Source organism: Eublepharis macularius, chromosome 18, assembly GCF_028583425.1.
Source record: "Eublepharis macularius isolate TG4126 chromosome 18, MPM_Emac_v1.0, whole genome shotgun sequence".
NCBI lineage: Eukaryota > Metazoa > Chordata > Lepidosauria > Squamata > Eublepharidae > Eublepharis > Eublepharis macularius.
In genome coordinates, this window is record NC_072807.1 from 9,370,500 (window position 1) to 9,391,944 (window position 21,445).

Consider the following 21,445-nt stretch of genomic DNA (forward strand, 5'->3'; position numbering starts at 1 on the left):
CTAAGCATTTACTCATTTTTTTTCCTTGCCTCTGCTGTGTGAAACAGCTGTGGTTCTTCCTGTAGTACAGAACGTGTTTGCAATATGTTGCACTTGACCGGAAAGATCAGCGAAGCAACAAACTGTCTCTGCTGCCATCTGTGAACTGTTCTTATATTTCAGGTTCGTTCCTGAATCGCCTCGCTGGCTGTACTCACAGGGGCAGCTGAGTGAAGCTGAGGATTCTCTCTGCCTCATTGCAAAGAGGAACCACAAGCCAAAGTGCACTTTTTTGCTTAAACTGCCATCGGAGAGGAGCCACAAGGAGGCTGGTAGCATCCTCGACTTGTTCCGATACAAGATCCTTCTGGGGCGGACTCTGATTATGATGTTCATCTGGTACTTGCACTGTATTTGGGTCTGATTTTGAAGTTCTGCTACTATGATGTCATTGAGATGCAGCCAGATAGGCACGTTATATCTTCAGAGAGAGTTTGCTCTTTATTATTATTTGTTTTGATCACCTAGCTTCTGTTGTTTCTTATCATCCCGGAAACTTCTTAATTAAAAGGTCTTGGTAATTCTGATTCTTTTGATAGATGAGTCTTAATTAGGGCAGTGTTATACATTATAAGTATAGTGGGAAACAAAAATTACACCAGTTTTTTCCATAGTAAATACATATATTGAATTAAAGCACATCTGGAGAAACCTGCATGCCTTGCTACAAGTTATCATAATTTTTATATAAGTCCAGAGGAGTTAGCTGTGATAATCTGAAGTTGCAAAATAGTAAAGAGTCCAGTAGCACCTTTAAGACTAACCAAATTTATTGTAGCATACGCTTTCGAGAACCACAGCTCTCTGTCAGCTGCATCTCTTCATCTGACAAAGAGAGCTGTGGTTCTCAAAAGCTTATGCTACAATAAAGTTGATTAGTCTTAAAGGGGCTACTGGACTTTTTACTATTTTATATTAGTGTAACTTATAGTACTGTCCCTAGTGGGGTCATGAAACATTTTATGTACTTCAGTTATACGCTGCCTTTCTCCTCCATGGAAACTCAAAGCAGTTTCAGCTGAGAGTGTGGGACTGGCCCAAGATCATCCAGCAGGTTTCTAGGGGAGATTTGAACCTGGGTCTTCCCTATTCCAGTCTGACACTAACCGCCACACCATACTGAACTCCTTGCAAGTAGAAAACTTAGCATGGAGAGAGGTTCTATCCACCCCGTCTCCTGAAGTTTAATTTGAAGGGGACTTTTAACATGGGGAAGCATTTATTTTTAACATACAGTCTAATAAAGCATTTTGGAACACTTGCACCCTGTTTTGTCAGCTGTCTGACTTGCGAGCCCTTCTCTTTAGCCCAGACGATGCGTAAGGGCTGGCCAAGGCTCAGCACCAGTAGGAATAGACATCGCTCTATGCTTAGTGGTACTCTGATCAATAGTAAGGTCATCGTGGTAAGCTACAGCTATTAATATTAGTAACATGCGTTAGTGCATGTGAATGTTTGGGGTGAGTGGGCAGGGCATACAGTAGTCGTGCAGCTCTTTTGGCTGATGGTAAAGGCCAACGTTGCTCCTTGCGAGCCATGCAGTGAGCACCACGACTGCACTCGGCCTTGGTTTATTTTAATATCTCAGATACCACATGGAGTTAGGCACAGTCTGCTTTGGTTCAGTTCCTCTGGGGTCTGTATGTTTCCCTCTGTGGATCTAGGCCATCTTTTACCATCTTGATTCTTAGTTCTTTTTGGGATTTTCTGCATTTTTAAAGTTTGAACAGATGTAAATGTGCAAGTCCTAGATGAATTTTGCATCCTGCCGATTAAGAAAATTGGCTTGTTTATAACATGTATCTAGAAAGGGCTGAAACAGATCCACAGTTTATTCAAATGATTACGGATTGTGGTGTCGAATATGTGTAACCTCCTGAACATTCTTATTTTTCAGATTTTACCTGTAGACAAAATTATCAGAGGCATGGCTTATGTGTTGCATAATACACCAAAATTTTGTACGCCTTCATAATTTAGCTTGCGCTGATGCCTGACGACAGCCATATCTGATGAATTAAATTTCTGGGAAGAGGAATGTGGAACTCACAGCCTCTAGCTTTCTATAAAGCAAGCTGCAAAATTCACCAATACTTTCAAAGGTTATTGAACAAAGAGTGGCCTGATAGTGAAGACCCAGGCTTGAATGATTAATGGTAACTCATATGCACAGAGAGAAATATTTTCCTCAAACAGCAGAATCAAAATCACTTTGAGGACACACATTCCATATTGCTCAATAATAGCCAAACACATCTTATAGGCATTAGTTTAGATAACCTTTATTTCAGTAGAAAATATTCGGGGGGGGGGCGGGAACCAGCGATGCACATCACAAAATTATGTGGTGATATGTTTTATGATATCTGAGTCAAAGTCGAGCAAGTATTCATTTATTTGATAGAGGAACTGAGGCTCCAAGGATCAGGCTTGGCGGAGTGGCTGTGGGGGAGAAGCTCCTTTCAAGGGAAGTGGGGTGCCAGATGCAAGCGGTGCCAGTGAATGTGAGTGCATTGTTTGGCAATCGCTTCCCTGAGCCACTTCTGCCACTTGTACTGGTCTGTGGGATTCTGGGTGGCCATCGAGACTGCCACAGAGACCACCAGTGAGCAACAGTTCCTCTGTGTCTGACATGGTGAATCGGTGAAGTGACCTTAAAGGTTAGCATTAAACTTAAGTACACAGGTAAATTCTGGAATTCAGTTTCTCCCTCAAGTCTCACATCATTTAAAAGTCCTTTCCTGTGACATGCATAAAGCATGATATTATCATTGACTTTCAATGTTAAGATCAGGCTGCACGTGGGAAATTAACAAAATACAAAATGTTAAAACAGCAAATGAAAAACTAGTACAAAAATGTAATGGAATAAAGAACAATAAAATCATAAAATTAAAACAATTGCTGTATGTATAGCACCTCAGTATGGCTTCTTCCATAATGAATAGGATAAGAGCAATAGACACAAAGATATCATACAGCTCACTTTCAAATGACCAGACCTAACTCTATAATCACCAGACCGTATGTGTTTTGGCATTAAAGTCTTCTTCAGTGGTCACTAATGAATTGCTATACAGTGTTTATCTATTTATTACATAAAGTAAAATAGACCTGATCAGGCACAGAATGAGTTTTTAAAAAGTGCTATATTGATTGATAAAAATCTCAGCCTTCCATTTATAGTCCGTGATGTTATTTCCAGTCTCCATGTACCTTTCTAGGCCTGATCATGTCAGATATGTATAGCAACAGGAAGATGCGTATTTTGTCCACTTTGGTTTGTTTTTCCCAACCTTTTGGTTACCTAATTCCTTTAGGGTTGGGCCTTTTTCCTTCATTTTTTTCTTGAACCAGCTTTGTCTGGTTCCAGAGGAGGAGGTGTGATAGTCTGCTCCAGCCAGAATCTTGTGAAGTCCGAAAGGCTGGTGCATTTATTGGGGCGTAAGCTTTCATGAATGAGAGCCCACTGTGTCGGGTGTATGAAGAAATGTGGGTTGTGGCTCGCGAGGCAATGCTTTTGTTAGTCTTTATGGCGCCACAAGATGCTTCCTCGCTTAAACATTGCCTGTTTCCGTTCTCTGTCCCCCACAGGTTTGTATGCAGCTTAGTTTATTACGGTCTTACTCTCAATGTGGGTGACCTGGGAGGCAGCATCTATGCCAACCTGGCTCTTTCTGGACTGATAGAGATTCCCGCATACCCGCTCTGTATCTACTTGATTAATCAAAAATGGTAAGTGTTGAACTGCAGGGAGCTTTGAACCTTGCCACACAGACTCTACTAAACTTTCGTTACGATTTTAATAATCTTTGTAAATGCTATTAATCACAGTTCTTTTAAGACAGTGGGTATAATGGATACATTTTTCTTCCACGTATGAGGTTCTTGTTCTTTATTTGTATTTAATTTGATATTGATCTTTATGAAAAGGTCAGTCGAAATAATGGATTCTTAGGCTTCATTGAGAGATTGCAATTGGGATGTTTAGCTAGCATTTGTAGCTTGTTAGTTTGCCGTAATTTGTACAAATCTTTAGACACTGGAATTCACCACAGTTTTTGAGTAGCCTGTCCCTTTTAGCCACTTGTACACAGGTACAATCAGACAGGGAGAATGTCCTCCCTGCTGGTAGACAGAGAGGATGGAAGACAAAGAGAAGGGAAGAAGCAGACAACCTGGGGCTTATGCACAAACCAGGATTTGTCTGAAGACTAACTATAGTTTGTGGCACAAACCAACCATGAGGTAGTATGATGTTCTTCTACAATGAAGGATTAACAAACTGCCTTTTGGGCAAACAGAGTTCTCATTTATTTATAGGCCACCTTTTTCACTGAGACTCAAGGCAGATTGTACAGTGTAAGTCCATGTGATCAACCGCTGGGACATTCAGTAAACAATGCAATAGGGTATGCATAACAGAAGTTTGAAAAGAGGCATAAAAATAAGCATAAAAAGCATAAAATCCAAATATAGGAATTCAGAGATGAAACATTGCTGAAACAAAATATTCGTCTTCATTCCTCTGTGCAGCCCCACATTGGGATTGTGCTTACGCAGGCCTGCTTTGGAGAGAGATTTCTAGCTCTGAGATTTCAGAGGGGGGCACTCCCACCCCTCTGCGCATGTGCGGCATTTTCCTGCCCAAGTGCTGCGCAGTGGAGCACCCGCTCGTCCCTCAGTTCTCGTTTTGCTGCTGGTGAGAGAAGCCATCTTGCTCTTCTCTTTGCTCGCTTTCCTCTACGTTCATTGTTTCACTGTTTGTTTGTTTGTTTGTTTGTTTGTTTGTTTGTTTTATTCGATTTATATTCCGCCCTCCCCGCATCAGCAGGCTCAAGGCAGATTACAATTTATACAATAATATAAAATGCACGTACCTTTAAAAACCAATAAAACTCATTAAATATTTAAAAACGCACAAACAAACAATACAGCAGCAATTTTTTTAAAAAAAACACATAGCAGCAGATTTCTCCAGCAACCACCACCCAACCACCTCCAAGAATATATGGCAAAGGCTAGGTGGTAGATACCCTTTGTAAGGGCACAGCTATCTCTAGGTGCCTGGCAGGGAGGCCCAGGGCGTCAACCGTATGCCTGGTGGAACAGCTCTGTCTTGCAGGCCCGGTGGAAGGATAGCAAATCCGGCCGGTCGCTAATATCTTTAGACAGAGCATTCCACCAGGTTGGAGCCAGGACCGAGGAGGCCCTGGTTCTGGTCGACGCTAAATGGGCCTCCCTGGGGCTAGGGACCAGTAACAGCTGTTTATTGCTGGATCGAAGCATTCTCCCATGCTCATACAGGGAGAGGCAGTCCTGTAGATACGCTGGTCCCAGTCCACATAGGGCTTTATAGGTTAGTACCAGAACCTTGAATCTGATTCGGTACTCAACCGGTAACCAATGCAGCTGGTGCAGTACCAGTGTTATGTTTGCAGTGCAAGGCACTCCAGTAATGACCCTCGCTGCTGCATTTTGGACCAGTTGCAACTGCCGGATCAGGTTCAAGAGAAGCCCTGCGTAGAGCGCGTTACAGTAGTCTCGCCTAGAGGTGACCATTGCCTGGACCACTGTAGTCAAGTTGTGAGTCGAGAGATAGGGGGCAAGTTGCCTGGTCTGTCGAAGATGGAAGAACGACGACCTGGCAATCGCCATAATCTGGGCCTCCATTTTCAAGGAGGCATCCAGAATCACCCCCAGGCTCCTAACTCTCGGGGCCAGTGTAAGCACCGCCCCATCGAGTACAGGGAGCCGGAGACCCAATAGCGGGGAGAGTATTGATTCCTGAGGTACACCACATACTAGTGGATGGCCATGATCTGCATATAAGGTGGAGAAATCGTGAGTTTGTTTCGGTGGGGAGAGTTGCCAGACCCATAAATGGAACCCAGAATGGGGCCCAGCTGCGCCAGCTCTCCTGGAAGTGGTGCTATTAACCAGGGAGGAAAATGAGCAAATTCCCCCCAAGTATAGAGACTTGAGCCAAGTATTTGATGAAAGAGAGGCTGATGAGCTCCCCCACACCTCTCCCATAGGGCCATGGACTGTGCTATTGAACTGAAATTGTATTCTATGACCCTGAGGGAATGAGCAGAATTACGGCAATTCATTGATAAGAACTTGGGCCGGGGTTTCATCTGACCCACCAACTCCCCCCATGCCACTCCAGTCCTGTGAGGAGAAAGAGTTTTAATCATCCTCCAGTGGCATAGGAGAACCAAGGGATGAGGGGGCGCGCTCTGCGCAGCGCTCAGGCAGGAAAACGCCACGCATGCGCAGAGGGGCAGGAGTGCCCCCTTCTAAAGTCTTAGAGCTAGAAATCTCTCCAAAGCAGGCCTGCACAAGCACAGTCCCAATGTGTGTCTGCACAGAAGGAACACGATGAACAACAGTTACAGGTAATTGCAACACTGTTTAAGTAATTAATATGATGTGGAACACATCTACATCAACAGACAGTGCGCAGTAGTATAGTCTACAGTCCTTGTACTTTTATTGAAGCATTTTCAGAAACGTTTCCTAGCAGTACATCTCCATTACCTGTGTGGAAAAGCCCTCCTGAATAATTAAACTGCATAGTTTGCAGAAAGCTGGGAAGTTGGGAGCTTTCTTGACCTCTTCAGGCAGGCCATTCCATAAGGTGGGGTCCACTAAGAATATATGTGTATAGGCAGTTGTGGATTTTACCCATTTGCAGGGTTATACCTGCAGAAAGCCCTGTTCAAGATGAGCAAATCTGTAGCAGAGCACAGAGAGAGAGGTGCTCCCATAAACATGAGGGGCCAAGGCCATGAAGGGCTTTGTACTGATGGCCAGAACATTGAATCGAGCCTAGTAACTGATGGGATTATACTGGTACATGTCCAAATACAAAGTAACCGTATCGTGTGAATTCCAGAGAACAGACGTGTCAGGAATTCATTTCCACCTTGTCTCAGGGTGTTTGAAGCTGGGAGGTAAAGCATAAAAAAGGAGGTACTAAATTCCAGGGGTCAGAAAGGAATATACCTATAATGCAGAATAGCAGAATGATATATTTACCAATTTATAAAAACATCATACTATAATAAGATACATACAATGAGGAATTGACAAGCTACAAATTTATATCTTCATAAATATATCATTGTGCTATTTTGCATTATAAGCATATTCCTTTCTGACCTCTGGTATTTAGTACCTCCTGTTTTGTCCAATAGAGGTTCTGGCTCCTTTTATTTGGTCGTTTTTGGGGTTTTTACGAAGCATACTAACATACAGAGGTTGCGAGCCAGTGTATAACTTCAGTGCATCCAATTTACCAATATTTATCCCTCTTCCAAAAACACAATTGAGTCCTCAGTCAAGTCAAAAACACAATCAAATTCTTGGACACTGTGTTTCTTATGACTTTCTAAAAACAGGAAGAAGAGATGCCATGCGAATCAAGAACTTACTGTCTTGAAGCAAGGAGTATGTCTTAGTTTTCTCTTCTTACTGCATCTTCATCATTCTCTTTCTGGCTCATCAGGTTTGGCCGGAAGCGGACCCTCGCAGCGTTTTTGTGCCTGGGAGGACTGACCTCTCTTATTGTCATGTTTCTTCCTGAAAAGAAAGGTGAGGGTTTTGTTTTATTTGATTTATTTTTATTTGATTTATTTTATAAATCTTACTTGTGGAAAGTCTGCAACAGCCTGGTATCTTCCCAGGAAAACTTTGCAAAAATAATAAGAGAAGCCGTCTTCAGCTGCATGTACCCAAGGATTGTCTTTGGCAGCCAGAACCAAAAACATAGACGGTCTCTGTGGGTCTGCCTTACATGGAGTTGGGGATGTAGTTAAAAGTGTGTGGTTCCCCAGTCCAGTTTCTCTGAGCATCCTCTGTCTTTATTCCTCCTTTGGGGCTTGTAGAAGAAGCAGAAAGCTGCAGATAGAAGCTGCAGACATTCTCCAGCTGCCCTTGCCTTGTGCTTACTTTTGCACTTTCCCCTGTGCCTCCTGGGAGCTCTGGTTCCCCTCTCCAGCGTTGGAGTCTCTCTGCAGACTCTGCAGTGTTGGAGTCTCTCTGGTTCCCCTCTCCAGTGTTGGAGTCTCTCTCTTGTGTTGCAGACTAGGCAGCATAAGAGAAAAAACGCTACAGTTATGGAGTAAACAGCCTTCCTTTGAGAACCTGGTTTTAGGACGTTAAGTTGAAACTGGCTGCCTTTTCTTCTTTAACAGTTCCGCATTTGTCTTCTAAAGTAAGGCCTAGACGATGATAAATAATACATTTAAAGAATTTAAAGGTGCATATTGCTAATGAGTTAGGGACCATAGACTTCCCCGCTATGTTGCCTTACATATCTGTTGCTTTAAATATATGTACTCCTATATACTACCTGTGCTTCATGTTGTCTAATGTCAGTCCTTGAACTGATTATGTTCTTTTTCAGCATTTCTTCAACACTGTATTGGATCCTTGCTAATGCTATGTCTTTGTAAACTTGTATTTATTTACCCTGTGACATTGTTTATGGAAATGTCCTTGACACTGAAAGGAAATGTCCTTGATACTGATTGTACTGGTCTCACACTATGTAATCCTCTTGGGTCTCAGTAAGAAAGGCGGACTATAAATGACAAATAAATAAAATATCTTCCAGATGTACTCAGGTCTTGAGCATTTAGCATGCATTGTGTGGGCTTCTATTCCTCTTGCTCTCTGCTATCAGTTTCCTTGCCCCACTGTCCCTTCTCTTGTAGTTAAGGATGCCAACCCCCCCCCCCACACACACACACAATGGGGGCAGGGGATCCCTGGCCCCAGTCATCTAGCTGGTGGGGTGGAAAGGAATGGAGTGGCAAGCCAGAAGCTACCAAAGTGCGCAGCAAAATGGCCTGTGCATGTGCTCCAGAGACCCCAATGACACTTCAGGTTGAAAAGTCTTGGGGGGCCAAATCAAGCCCAAGTATAGCAAAAATGCTGTTTAGGGCTGATTTGGCCCCCACTGAGACCTTGTTGCTTCCATTTTTCAACCAGAAATGATGTCATCAGGGTGTCTGGAGCACACATAGGACATGGATCAGGCCCCCCATGACTGCCAGCAACCCCCCCCTCCACCTCCCGCTTTTGAGCAAAGGGGGGCTTGCAACCCTAATCGCAGCAGAGCCTGTTCCAGCTGTTAATAATCTCTAGCACTGATCTTTGTACTCCACTCCCTGGCAACATCAGGGGGATCTGGGGGCTGTTACTTATTTTACTTACCCTTATTTTTATTTCACGTTTCTTAAAACAGTTTATATAAATTGGACTTGACAGGGTTTGCTTTGTTATATAGCACTTTAAAGAGACGGATCTTGGTCAATACAGAGACTAAGCACCAATTCAAACAAGTGAACTACTGCAATGAATTGGACATAAGCTGTTACCCAATATATTTTTTTCAAAAATTACTCTCTTGCTTGGCTGTTGTTATATTGTTTGGCAAATGAAGCCAGTGCCTTTTGAGCTTTCCCTTCCTTTCTCTGTCAAGTTTACAGAATTAATGAATAGATGTGTATTCACATACAGACTTCTTTCTTATATCCATTAGCAATACACTTCTAGATGAAAATGTTCAGCATATCTGGAATTCCCTAAACATTACCTTGAAGTTCCATTGCATTGGAACTAGCAAGAATTTTCAAACTTAACAGCACAATCCTAAGCAGAGTTACAGCAGTGTAAGGCCACTGAAATCAATGGCCTTAGACTGGAGTAACTCTGCTTAGGATTGCTCTGTTGATGTGAAAAAAATTTATTTTAGGGAATGTTTGGGAAACCTTAAACTACATGGCTTTATCATTTTACTTCTGCTAAAAGAAAATAAACAGCTTCCTCCTTTTATGCTGCTTGACCCTAAATGGCCATTTTCTTGCCATTTTAAAAGCACGTTTGTGATCAGCACAATATCTGTCCAGTGTGATGACTTTCCCATAAAGCTGTTTATTTATTTATGTCATTTATAGTCCGCCTTTCTCACCGAGACTCAAGTCGGATTACATAGTGTGAGATTAGCACAATCAGTATCAAGGACATTTCAATAAACAATGCCAGAGGGTAAATAAATGCCAGTTTACAAAGACACAGCATTGGCAAGAGTCCAATACAGAGTTGAAGAAATACTGAAACAGAACATAAGCAATTCTAGGGCTGACATTAGACAACAAAGAACTACCCAGTAGGATCATACTTAAAGCAACAGGTAGTACATAAGAGCACAAACTTAAAACGAGATCGAGCAATCAATTGATCGATTGATTGATTCTCACTGAGTTTGTACATACAACAACGAAGTTTATTAGCCAGAGGCCATCACATTCTTGAAATCAGTTCAAAATTACATGATTGCACATCAGCGAGACACGCCATTTTAAAATAAGTTTGTACATATGAACAAAAGCCAAAGAGCACTTGCTTGCTGCAGAACTTTGAGAAGCATTGCATTTTCCCCAACAGCGACAGGAATGTTTGCAGTTCTGAACAGCCGGTCTTTGTCATTACTGGGGAAGCTCACCATCAGTTCTGCATTTAACATTGTTTATATCTACACCTCAGAACTCTACCCTACAGTGATCAGGTAAGAAAACTTCCGCTCGCATGTGTGGCTTCTGTTGTCTATATGTTCACTCCCTTTCCTCCTTTCTCTGCCAGTGGCAACGTACGATATAAAGCAAGGGGGACCTGTGAGCCTGTGAGCCTCATGGGGGATGCATCTGACGAAGATTGCTGTGGTTTTCGAAAGCCTATGCTACCATAAAGTTGGTTAAAGGTGCTACTGGACTCTTTACTATTTTGCAACTACAGACTAACACAGCTAACTCCTCTGGATCCATGATCATGGGGGGGTGGGAATCCCATCACCCCCCTGCTCACCAGCTCCCACTTGCCAGTTCCCACTTCCCTGTCCGTCAGCCACACAGCATCACTGCCACCTTGTGCCACCATATGGTGGTGATTTCGCCTCCTGCCCATTTCTGCTGATGCCGCTCCACAGCTCACCTGGTGGTGGGGGGAATTGGCAGCTCCTTCCTCCCCTGCTTACCCCTCTGCAGCTCATAGTGGCGAGGATCGGGGTGGGGATCCCATTCTTCCCCGGCTCACTCATCCTTCGATCCGCCTGTCTGGGCTGCCCACTTGCCTGCTCCCAGTCCCATTCCCCCTTCCTCCAGCCAACTGGCATCTTGTCATGGATATAGCTAAAACTATAAGAGAAGAATTACAGGATATGACTAAGAAAGTCATAGAAGATTCCTTTGCACACACAAACAGGGCTAGACCAGCTCCATAACTAATAACAACAACAACAACAGCATGCAATTTATATACTGCCCTTCAGGACAACTTAATGCCCACTCAGAGCGGTTTACAAAGTATGCCATTATTATCCCCACAACAAAACACCCTGTGAGGTAGGTGGGACTGAGAGAGCTCCAGAGAGCCGTGACTAGCCCAAGGTCACCGAGCTGGCTTCAAGTGGAGGAGTGGGGAATCAAACCCGGCTCTCCAGATTAGAGTCCCGTGCTCTTAACCGCTACACCCCACGAAAAGGCTATGTTGGTTACAGACAAGAACCAACTGTAAGAGAAAACTCTACCGAGAGAGATACAGTATTTAAATTTTTATAGATATAGTATAAGAGCAAAACAGACATGTGGAGGATACGCATCAGTTTCCCGCAGGGTTCCATGGGAAGTGTAGTGAGAGAGAACCTCTGGCTGGGAGAAGAGAGAAAGAATCCCTCTTCTCCCTGGCAGAGGTTCTTTCTCTAGGCATCTTGTCTAGTCCACTCGGCTCCCTCTCGCTGTCGCCAGCTCCCCTTGCTCCCCTTAAAGCACTCAGCAGCCAGAGGGAGCCGAGCGTGCAGGCGGCGGCAAGAGGGAGCTGGCACTGGTGATAGGCTCCTTGTCCCTTTGGCTGACACCAGCACGCTTGGCTCCCTCTGGCTGCCGAGTGCATTTAGGGAAGCAAGGGGAGCACGCTGGTGGAAGCAAGAGGGACAAGGAGCCGATACGTGTTTTGGCTCTGAGTCACCCAATATTCTTAAAGTGCAAGTGCCTAACATGCTCTGCAAGTAAAAGTATACATTATAGAAATAAGTATCAAAATACAATGAATACAATCATTAGTATCATCAAGACAATATTTCATAAATTATATTAGTCCCATCGGTTCTAGCATATGGTAAGTCTAAGTTAAGTATTCGATCAGTAGATGAAGTCTGTTATGCAATGATGTAATCCCTCCTTTTTCTTTTTTGCAAAAACGAAATCAGCTATTCCAGTGCAGTGTTGGGCTTTCCTTCACTGATTTGAATCCTAAACATGCCTCGAATCCTAAAGGGATTACATCATTGCATAATGGATTTCATCTATTGATTGAATACTTACCTTGGACTTAACCGTATGTTAGAACGGGTTGGACTAATATAGCTTATGAAATACTGTCTTGATGATTGTTATGATTGTATTTATTGTATTTTGATACAATAAATTTTGTATTGTATTTTGATACTTATTCATAAAATGTATAGGTTTACTCATAGAGCACTTTAGGCACTTGCACTTTAAGAATATTGGGTGACTTGTACTAAAAAATTTCTACAAAATTTTCAATACTAAATCTTTCTCAGTCGAGTTTTCTCTTACAGTCGATTCTTTTCAGCTCCATAAATAGACAAGCTACAAAGGGCGTCTAGAGGCCTAAAATATAACAACCTTGGAGAGGAGCATGACACAACAGAGTAACATAGTTGCTTGGCCTCATGTTGATTAGAAGAGCTGTCTAACTCATATCAGTATATACAATGCATTAAGGCCCAGGTGTAAAGAGGGTCTGAGAATGGCAGAAATATCTAACTTCATGGAGGCTGGCGATATTACTCAAGGATAGATGTATTGGTTGAGGGCCAAAAGATATTCATATGTATGAAAGTCTTGTAATCACTAATTTTACATAGCCTTGGTTAAGATAAGAGGTAGCAAGCATGAACTAAGTTAAGAATTATGGATAACCTTGTCTGGCATTTGAAGTTATAAGATAGTAAGGTAGCCGAGAATGTGCCTCCCTTTAAAGTGGGAAAGACACATCTGTTTTCAAGAGAAGGTTTTGAAACCCTATAATAGGATAAGCTGGATTGATTGGGGGCTTCCTCTTAGAAGGGGCTCCTTGCCTGTGACCTTCTTATCTTTGAGTACGATAATTGACTCATGTAATTGCTTTCATTAATGGTCTTTGTAGCTATAATTGGTGGTATGATTTTCTGTTGTTTGAGTTGATATAAGATTGCTAAATAATTATGTTTATTAAGAAAGGCTTAGAATGGAAGCAGAGATTCTGTAATTGCATTACTAGTGTACAATACACAGTAACAAACCTAGAACATTATCTGTGGTGTACCTCTTTCCAGGAGCTGAATAATTTGTTATAGGAAAGCTAAGTCTACGCTCAGAGCTTCTTAACTGGATATTTGTATCTGAATCAGTCCTTACCAGAGTTATCCAGAACACTTCCCCCCCAAGCAGCAGTGAGGGGGGGTGGGTGGCTCTTTCCCCTGCTAATTTCCACTGTTACTCCTCCACAATTCATCTGTCTTGGTGCTGGAAGGAAGGCAGTGGGAGGGCTTCTGGTGTCCTGGCCTCACTGACAGTCCTTTAGATGGCACTGGATTTCTAGCCACTGTGTGTGACAGAATGTTGGACTGGATGGGCCACTGGCCTGATCCAACATGGCTTTGCTTATGTTCTTATGTTCTTATGGCAGCAGGGAGGTGTCAGGTCTGTTGCCCACAGTCCCTCCATCTTTCTGAATTACTGCAATCATCTCCTGTGTGTGTGTGTCTATTTTTCACATAAGCTGTCCAGCTCCTGGGAAGGCTGCACTCTTATCTGAGATGGCTCACCACGGCGGCCTTGGGACAGTTCCATCCTACTCTCCCACTGACTGTACCCAGCTGGTTGGGCACCAAGGGTGGGGCGCTTACGTAGAGGGACTGAAACTTTGTAGCAAGCGCTCCATACGTCATTCTCAACAAGAGACCTGCGTACAGCCAGATGCTTTTACTTGCCTCTGTGTAACCTATGGTCATATATATGCTGAAGCTATGATATCTCATTAAAGAACCTTAACTCAAGAGAGCTTGGATTTCTTGCTGCAAGGGGGTGGGAGAACTTCAACGTATCCTGTTCTCCATAGACTGACAGGAGGAAGGGATGGTGGTTCCTACTTTTCCTTCCTGCCAGGGGCATTTTTAAAAAGTTTTTGGATTTTTCTGCACACATTTTTCTGCACACCTGGGGGTTATAGCAAGTTTTTCAAAAGATCTTTTTTTATATACATGACCTCATCCCCAGATTTAAGTATCAGCAGATGAAGCCATATTGAGAATTAGATATATTGATAATGGCTTACAATACACTATATTGGCAACTCCTAGTGGGGTTTTCATGGCAGGAGACTGACAGAAGTGGTTTGCCACATTGCCTGCCTCTGCAGCCCTGGTCTTCATTGGCAGCCTCCCATCCAATTACTAACCAAGGCCGACCCTGCTTAGCTTCTGAGATCTGATGAGATTGGGCTCACCTGGGCTATCCAGGTCAGGACATGAAGTTACATAATGTTACATAATGACCAGAAGTTCTGGTAGGGAGAAAAACTCAAGCTAGGGGGGCGGGGGGGGGGTGCCGCTTAATCCCTCCCTTTCATGCAGCCAAGTGGAATGTCTGCTGATGGGGCCACCTGTCTCTCTCCTTTCTGCCATGCTTTAAAAAAATACATTCTTTTTAAAATGTTTTTTAAAAATATATTCGTTTCAGTTGTTCAGGAGGGTGCAGCTTGGTCCTTTGTCTAAACAGTACATTCCTTCATTGCTATGTGCTGGGTGTTCTACTATGCAGATGTTTTCATTCGTGTCCCAATTCCCCTCTGGACATAAAAGCCCGATCGTAAGTCCAAAAAGAAGTAAAATGTTCCCATAAACATTGCTGTTTGTCATTTCTTTGCAGGAATGTTGGAATGGGAGCCTGTTCCATGTTCTCTCGAGTTGGAGGGATTATCGCTCCTTTTGTCCCATCTCTGGTGTGTCTCAGCTTTGCATTTGTCTCTTCTCCAAAAACTTCAAAGGAAGCAAATAAATTACGGTTGCTCTGTTCTTCCTCTGCAAGTTGAAAACTGGTGCTGTTTTTTTTTACTCAGTATTTTTCATAGATGCCTTTTTTTCCCCAAGTGAGTAGCCAGTTTGGTGTAGTAGTTTAGAGCAGTGGGACTGTAATCTGGAGAGCCAGGTTTGATTCGCTACTCCTCCACTTGAAGCCAGCTGAGTGACCTTGAGTCAGTCACAGCTCTCTCAGAGCTCTCTCAGCCCCACCCACCTCACAGGGTGTTTTGTTGTGGGGATAATATTAACATAATTTGTAAACCACTCTGAGTGGATGTTAAGTTGTCCTGAAGGGCGGTATATAAATCGAATGTTGTTGTTCTTCTTCTTGTTGCCAGCGGCCGTTGCCTCCAGGTGCTTGATGTCCCACTAAAGAATCTTACAGTAGTTCTGTCTTTATCTCGAGTGTATTGTTTGGTGTGACTCCTGAGGAAGGTTCAACGAAACAAGTTACCTGCTAGCTCCTTGTCAAGTCATGGGGTCTTTTTGCCCCTTTTTGCACCTGAAATAAGAAGAAACATGAGTCATCTATGAGAATCTTCGTCTTTTGTTGGGTTCTTATACTCACCTGATGTTGTGAGTGACGCAGCGTTTTACCGTTGCTCCTTTAGATGCACCTGTTTCTTCATTAATTGCTCGTTGTATATGTATTGTTACTTGCCGCTGACAACTTACACTTTTGTATAAATTTGTAGTTTTGGATTTACATATTAGTGTAAAAAAATTTATAAGTTGATGTAGCACTTGCACCTTATAAGACTTATAATACATCCTATATATTTTTTCCACTTCTTTTGGTCTGGCCCTCTGCCTTGTTTTAGGCTTTCTTGATGCCGGTTGCTTGGGGGTTACTCCTGCAGTTTTTGCGTTGTTAGAGATGGGGCAGGGAAGGAATGTTTTGCTGGCATTCATGGGTTTGAAGAATGACCAGATGTGACAGCTTGTCACTCACTACTGCAGCCTAACATCATCCAACATCAGGAACAGTTCGAGAGGGAGAGAGTGGCAGCTTTGCATTGTGGGCCTTTGCCTGCTGATGCTGCTTTGAAGAGCCCCTCTGTTGTTCCAGAAGGCTGCAGCAAGCTGTTCAGTATACCTGGAGCTGGGAGGCTTGCTTGAAACAGATGAAGATCCCTGAAGCCACCTTATTGTCTACTCTGACTGGTAGTGACTCAGGCAGAGTTACTTCCCAGGCCTGCTGCCTGGGATCCTTTTAAGCAAAGATGTTGGGAACTGCATCTGGTTACTGCTGAGTTGCAGCCATTGTTTCTTGTTTTGGGCCCTCCTGCTCTGATTGGAAACCGCTCAATCCTTGAGAAAATTTTAGAGGGTCTTTGGAGGTGAGATGGGAGGCTGCTGGGGTCAAGGGTTTTTCTTGCGTGGTGCCCCATGCACAGAATCCCCTGTACCTCTTTGCTTGGTACTTATTCTTCTGAGTCTTGAACACATGAAACTGCCTTAGAATTTAACCAGATTCTTGGTCCATCTGGGTCAGCTTTGTCCACTCAGGGTGGCATCTCTCCAGGGTCTCAGACAGAGGCAGTGCCAGCCCGCCCATTGAGGCCGGGCTGGTAGCTGCCTCGGGCGCTAAGGCGCCAGAGGGAACGTCAGCCTGGGGGCAGGGGTGCATGCCACGGAGCTCAATTTCCCCCTGCTGCTGCGCCTGGCCAGGAGCGTGTGCTGGCGGCGGCAGCGCAGGGCCGCTGAGTAGGCAGCCTCCCAGCCCTCCCACCCAGTTGCTCTGTGCTGCTGCTGCCGCCGCTGCCACACAGCTACAGGCCAGGCACAGCAGGTGGCCAGGACAGCGTGTGGAGCATTGAGCCAGAGGGCTGGGAGGATGCACACTGCCACGCACCACCCCAGCCGCCTGCCGCGCTTGGCCCGCAGCTGCTGCACCCGGCCAGGACTGTGTGCTGGTGGCGGCAGCGTGGAGCAGCTGAGCGGGCAGCCTCCCGTTCAGTTGCTCTGCGGTCCAGGTGCTGCCAGCGGCCAGGGTGGCTGGCTGCGCCTGGCCCGCAGAGCAACTGAATGGGAGAGCTGAAGGCCTGCTGCACACGCCAGCCCTGCCTGATGACACCACACGCAGTGATTCATCACGCAGTCTGGTGTGTGCACGCATGTGCACGTGCACAGTGGCAGCCTTAAGCTGCCTTAGGCACCAGCGATGCTGGAGCCCGCCCTGGACGGAGGTCTTTCATATCACCTACTACCTGGTCCCTTCAACTGGAGATGCCAAGGTTGAACGTAGGAACTTCTGCATGGTGTGCACCAAGCATTGACCCCTGCCATAATTTTTGGCACCAGGGGAAGAGCTTTCTAGTTTCTTGAGCCTTTGGCAGTAAATCATTACTGTGTAGATTGGGCGGGGGGGTGGGCCTTCTATTATCACTGTTGGTTTTTCTTTGGTAGGGGGAGTGTAACTACTGTTGCTGCTTGGACTGTTGTAATTTTGTCATTCCTGTGTATTTATGGAAATTTTGCAAGCATCGAGAACGTTGTTGTGAGGCAGCACATAAATGTACCATTTTGATTGTAACTGGTCTACACCAAGTGGGCAGAACATACTGGTTGTGCGTAGGTTGTTTGCTAGGAAAGACTATTGGTAGGAAAGTGCATGGGGTGGGGGTGGGGCCTGGCCTCTGTGCCCTGTTCCTGACCCTCCAGAACAACTGGTCAGCTTCTATGTGAAACAGGATTGTCATGGATATAGCTAGAACTATAGCGGAACAATTGCTGGATTTGACCAAGAAAGTCAAAGAAGATGCCTTTGCACACAGAAACAGGGCTAGCCCGGCCCCATAACTAGACAGGCCACAAAGGGAGTCCAGAGGCCTAGTATAAAACAACCTTAGAGAGGGGCATAAAACAATAGAATTACACAGTTGTGTTGCTATACGTAGATTAGAAGAGCCATGTAACTCATATCAATGTATACAATGTAGGGAGTATCTGAGAATGGCTGGAATGTCTAACTTCATAGAAGCTGACAATATTATAGACGTACTGGTGGAGGGCCAAAAAATATTCGGATGTATGAGAACCTTGTAATCACTTATTCTACATAGATTTTGTTAACACAAAAAGCAAGAATGAATTAGCTGTTGTTACGTATTTCAAGATGTTTCAAATATGGATAACCTTGTTTGGTGTATGAAGTCATATGATAATAAGTTAGCTGAGAATTTGAGTCTTTGATGCAGCTATTGTTAAAAAAACGTTCTGAAACCCTATAAATATGACAGGCTAAACTGACAGGGAGCTTCTTCCTAGAAGGGGGCCCTTGCCTGTGAACACCTTATCTTTGGGCAAGATACTTTTTGGACTCGTGTAATTGCACTTCCCAGTGGTCTTATATTTGTTATAATGGATGGTATGATTTTCTGTTGGTTGAGCTGTTATTAAGAATACTAAGTAGGTGTGCTGTAATAATAAAGGCTTAAAAGGGAAGCAGAGACTCTCTAACTGTATTACTTGTGTTCTATACCCAGTAACATACCAAAGACGTTAACTGTGGTGTGCCTCTGGCCAGGAGTTAAATGATATGAAACAGGAAAGCTGATTAGATGCTCAGGACTTCTTAAATGCGTGCCTGTATCTGAATCAGGCCTGATCAGGTCATCCAGAACAGGGCGCCACACTAGATGGACCACCACTCTGACCCAGCAGGCTGCTCTTATGTTCTGGCATAATAATAATAACAACAGCATTCGATTTATATACTGCCCTTCAGGACAACTTAACGCCCACTCAGAGTAATTTACAAAGTTTATTATTATTATTATCCCCACAACAATCACCCTGTGAGTTGGGGGAGGGGGTGGCTGAGAGAGCTCTGAGAGAGCTGTGACTGACCCAAAGTCACCCAGCTGGCTTCAAGCGGAGGAGGAATCAAACCCGGCTCTCCAGTCCTGCCGCTCTTAACCACTACACCAAGCGCACTAGTAAGCCGTCCCTTAGCACATCTGGCACATTTTATTTATTTTATTATTATTATTTTACTTTATTTACAGCCCACCTTTCTCCCCAGGTTGGTTTACATCATTCACCTTTCCTTCATTTTATCCCCACAGCAGAAAGTTAGGCTGAGAGGGACGTGACTGGCCCAAGGTCACCCAGGGAGCTTCCATGGCAGAGTGGGAATTCGAACCTGGGTCTCTCGGATCCTTGTCTAGCCCTCTATCCACTACACCACTCTGACTCTCACCACGTCACAGTGGCTTCATTTAAAAGAAATGAGGAAAAGAGCTAAGTGGCTCTCCTTTTCCGTCTCTTCCCCTCCACATCCCCACATTACAGAGTTGAGGGGAGGAGGTGCAGGTACGCCAGGCACCTCGTCTCTTCTCCCCATCCCAGCCTCACAAAGGGACTATTTGTGTATTTTTGTCATTGATGTTTTTGCACTGCTTAAATGTTTAACTGTGCATGCCATACTTTGGGACTAACGCTCACAATGAATTGGTGTGTTGAGATGTGTGTTCAGTGGACCTGTGCTGAGTATGACTGCGTTGTGATGTGTGTACCTGTGTTACTTCAGGCCTAGCTCATAACTACTCTTGGCCCTTGAATGCTTTGCTACTGCAGAACAGCTGGAAGAGGCTTTAATGTGCAATTACGTTTCAGCCGAAGTTGTCAGGAAAACGTGAAATGCCTTGTTAATATTTGTTCCTGATCTTTTTTGCAGAAATCTGTGCAGTGGTCTTTGCCGTATGTTGTGTTTGGAGTGACGGGTTTGCTGTCAGGCCTTTTGAGCCTGTTATTGCCTGAAACCTTAAACTGCCCATTGCTGGAGACCATCTCTGACCTGCAGGTTTGCTCCTACCGCAGGCTGGACAGTGAAGCCGTGGCACTGCAGGCACTTGAGGGCTCCCAGGTAGGTCCCTCCAGAGCTTTCTTAATGCTGTTCCTCTGGCAGGAAGAGCTGTCAAGCTGAGCAGGAAGCCTCCCCTCTGTCCAGTTCAGGTGATGCCAGAGCCTCCGAGGCCTGGACTCTCAGGGAAGAGATGAAAGATCTAATCAAGCCTTCAGGAAGACTCTTCTGAGGTGTGGGATGACCTGCTGGGTGGCTGCAAATCTCCTAGAGCCACGCTGAGTCCTTTAAATCTAGGAAATCCAGCCTTATCGTCGTCATAACAACCACATTCGATTTGTATATTGCCCTTCTGGACAACTTAACACCCACTCAGAGCAGTTTACAAAGTGTGTTGTTGTTATCCTCACAGCAATGAACCTGTGAGGTGGGTGGGGCTGAGAGAGCTCTGAAAGAGGGTAGGGCGGAGAGAGCTCTGAGACAGCAATGACTGACCCAAGGTCACCCAGCTGGCTTCAGGTGGAGGACTAGGGACTCAAACCTGGCTCTCCAGATTAGAGTCCTGCCGCTCTTAACCACTATACCAAATGAACCTGAGCTTTCTCAGGCGGGGGGCGGGGGGGGGGTTTAACATCTGTGGGAAGCGTCTCCCCTCAGGTGTGGTGGGAGCTTACCTGGTAAGCTTCGAAGAGAGGAGGGACTGTTGGATGATTGCCTCCTGAGTGGTGAAGCAAGGTTTTTCTCTCTCTCAGGCACAGGACATCTTGGGTTGTTTCCTTTCACCCAATCAGGGAGGCAGGAAGTCGGATCTTTTCCTCCTCTTCCTCTTGGAGCCTAGGAATGCCCCCTTCCCCCCAGTTCTTTCCTGCCTCCAGGGAGAGCAGTGGTGGCTACAGATTCTCTGCCAGCCTTCAGTCTTCAGTGGAGCCCTGTTCCTTTCCCGTTCCCCTGCGTCTTTGTCTTCTTATCTCCCAGCTTCTGTACCGATCTGAGCTGCTCCCTCTTTTCTCTCTCTTTGCTCTTTTTCATCTTCCTCTTACCTTCCTCTCTACTTGTTGCCCGATCCTAGCCAGCACCGAGCCCGAGAGGTTATGGAGTCTCGGGACTCAGAAGACAGCTTCATGGACGGCAGAGAGGAAAGCTCATCAGCAGCCGCATTAGCGGTGGAAGCAGCCAATCCCCCTGGTACTGTCTGGCCAGCAAGGCTTGAACCGAATCCCAGAACCTTTCTGGCTGAAAAGCCGCGTACTTCTTCAAAGAGACCTTGCCGCAAGCAGCAGGAGTTGGGATTGGCAGAGCTGTGCAACCCCGGAGTCGGCAGCAGCGCCAATATAGCAGCTGCAGAAAAGGCGGGAAACAACAATGGCATTCGCGCCAAATCCCATGCGGTTCCCAGCAACGTGCCGGCCAACCTCCCATTGGGAGAGTGCTCCGCAGGCCCTTCT

The 21,445-nt window shown here is 44.9% G+C and overlaps 1 protein-coding gene across 2 annotated transcripts in view; it reads left to right on the forward strand.

The window, feature by feature from the left end:
- Positions 1–21,445, forward strand: part of SLC22A15 (solute carrier family 22 member 15) — a 52,266-nt gene that overhangs the window by 20,150 nt on the left and 10,671 nt on the right. Inside the window, exons 6-11 of one of the 2 annotated variants that reach the window (XM_055002813.1) lie at positions 163–378; positions 3,634–3,774; positions 7,553–7,638; positions 10,498–10,618; positions 15,042–15,114; positions 19,875–20,063. In XM_055002813.1, coding sequence (XP_054858788.1) covers positions 163–378; positions 3,634–3,774; positions 7,553–7,638; positions 10,498–10,618; positions 15,042–15,114; positions 19,875–20,063 — 826 coding nt within the window. Of the gene's footprint in view, positions 1–162; positions 379–3,633; positions 3,775–7,552; positions 7,639–10,497; positions 10,619–15,041; positions 15,115–19,874; positions 20,064–21,445 lie in introns of those variants that run through there. The other variant, XM_055002814.1, reaches the window with a different exon arrangement.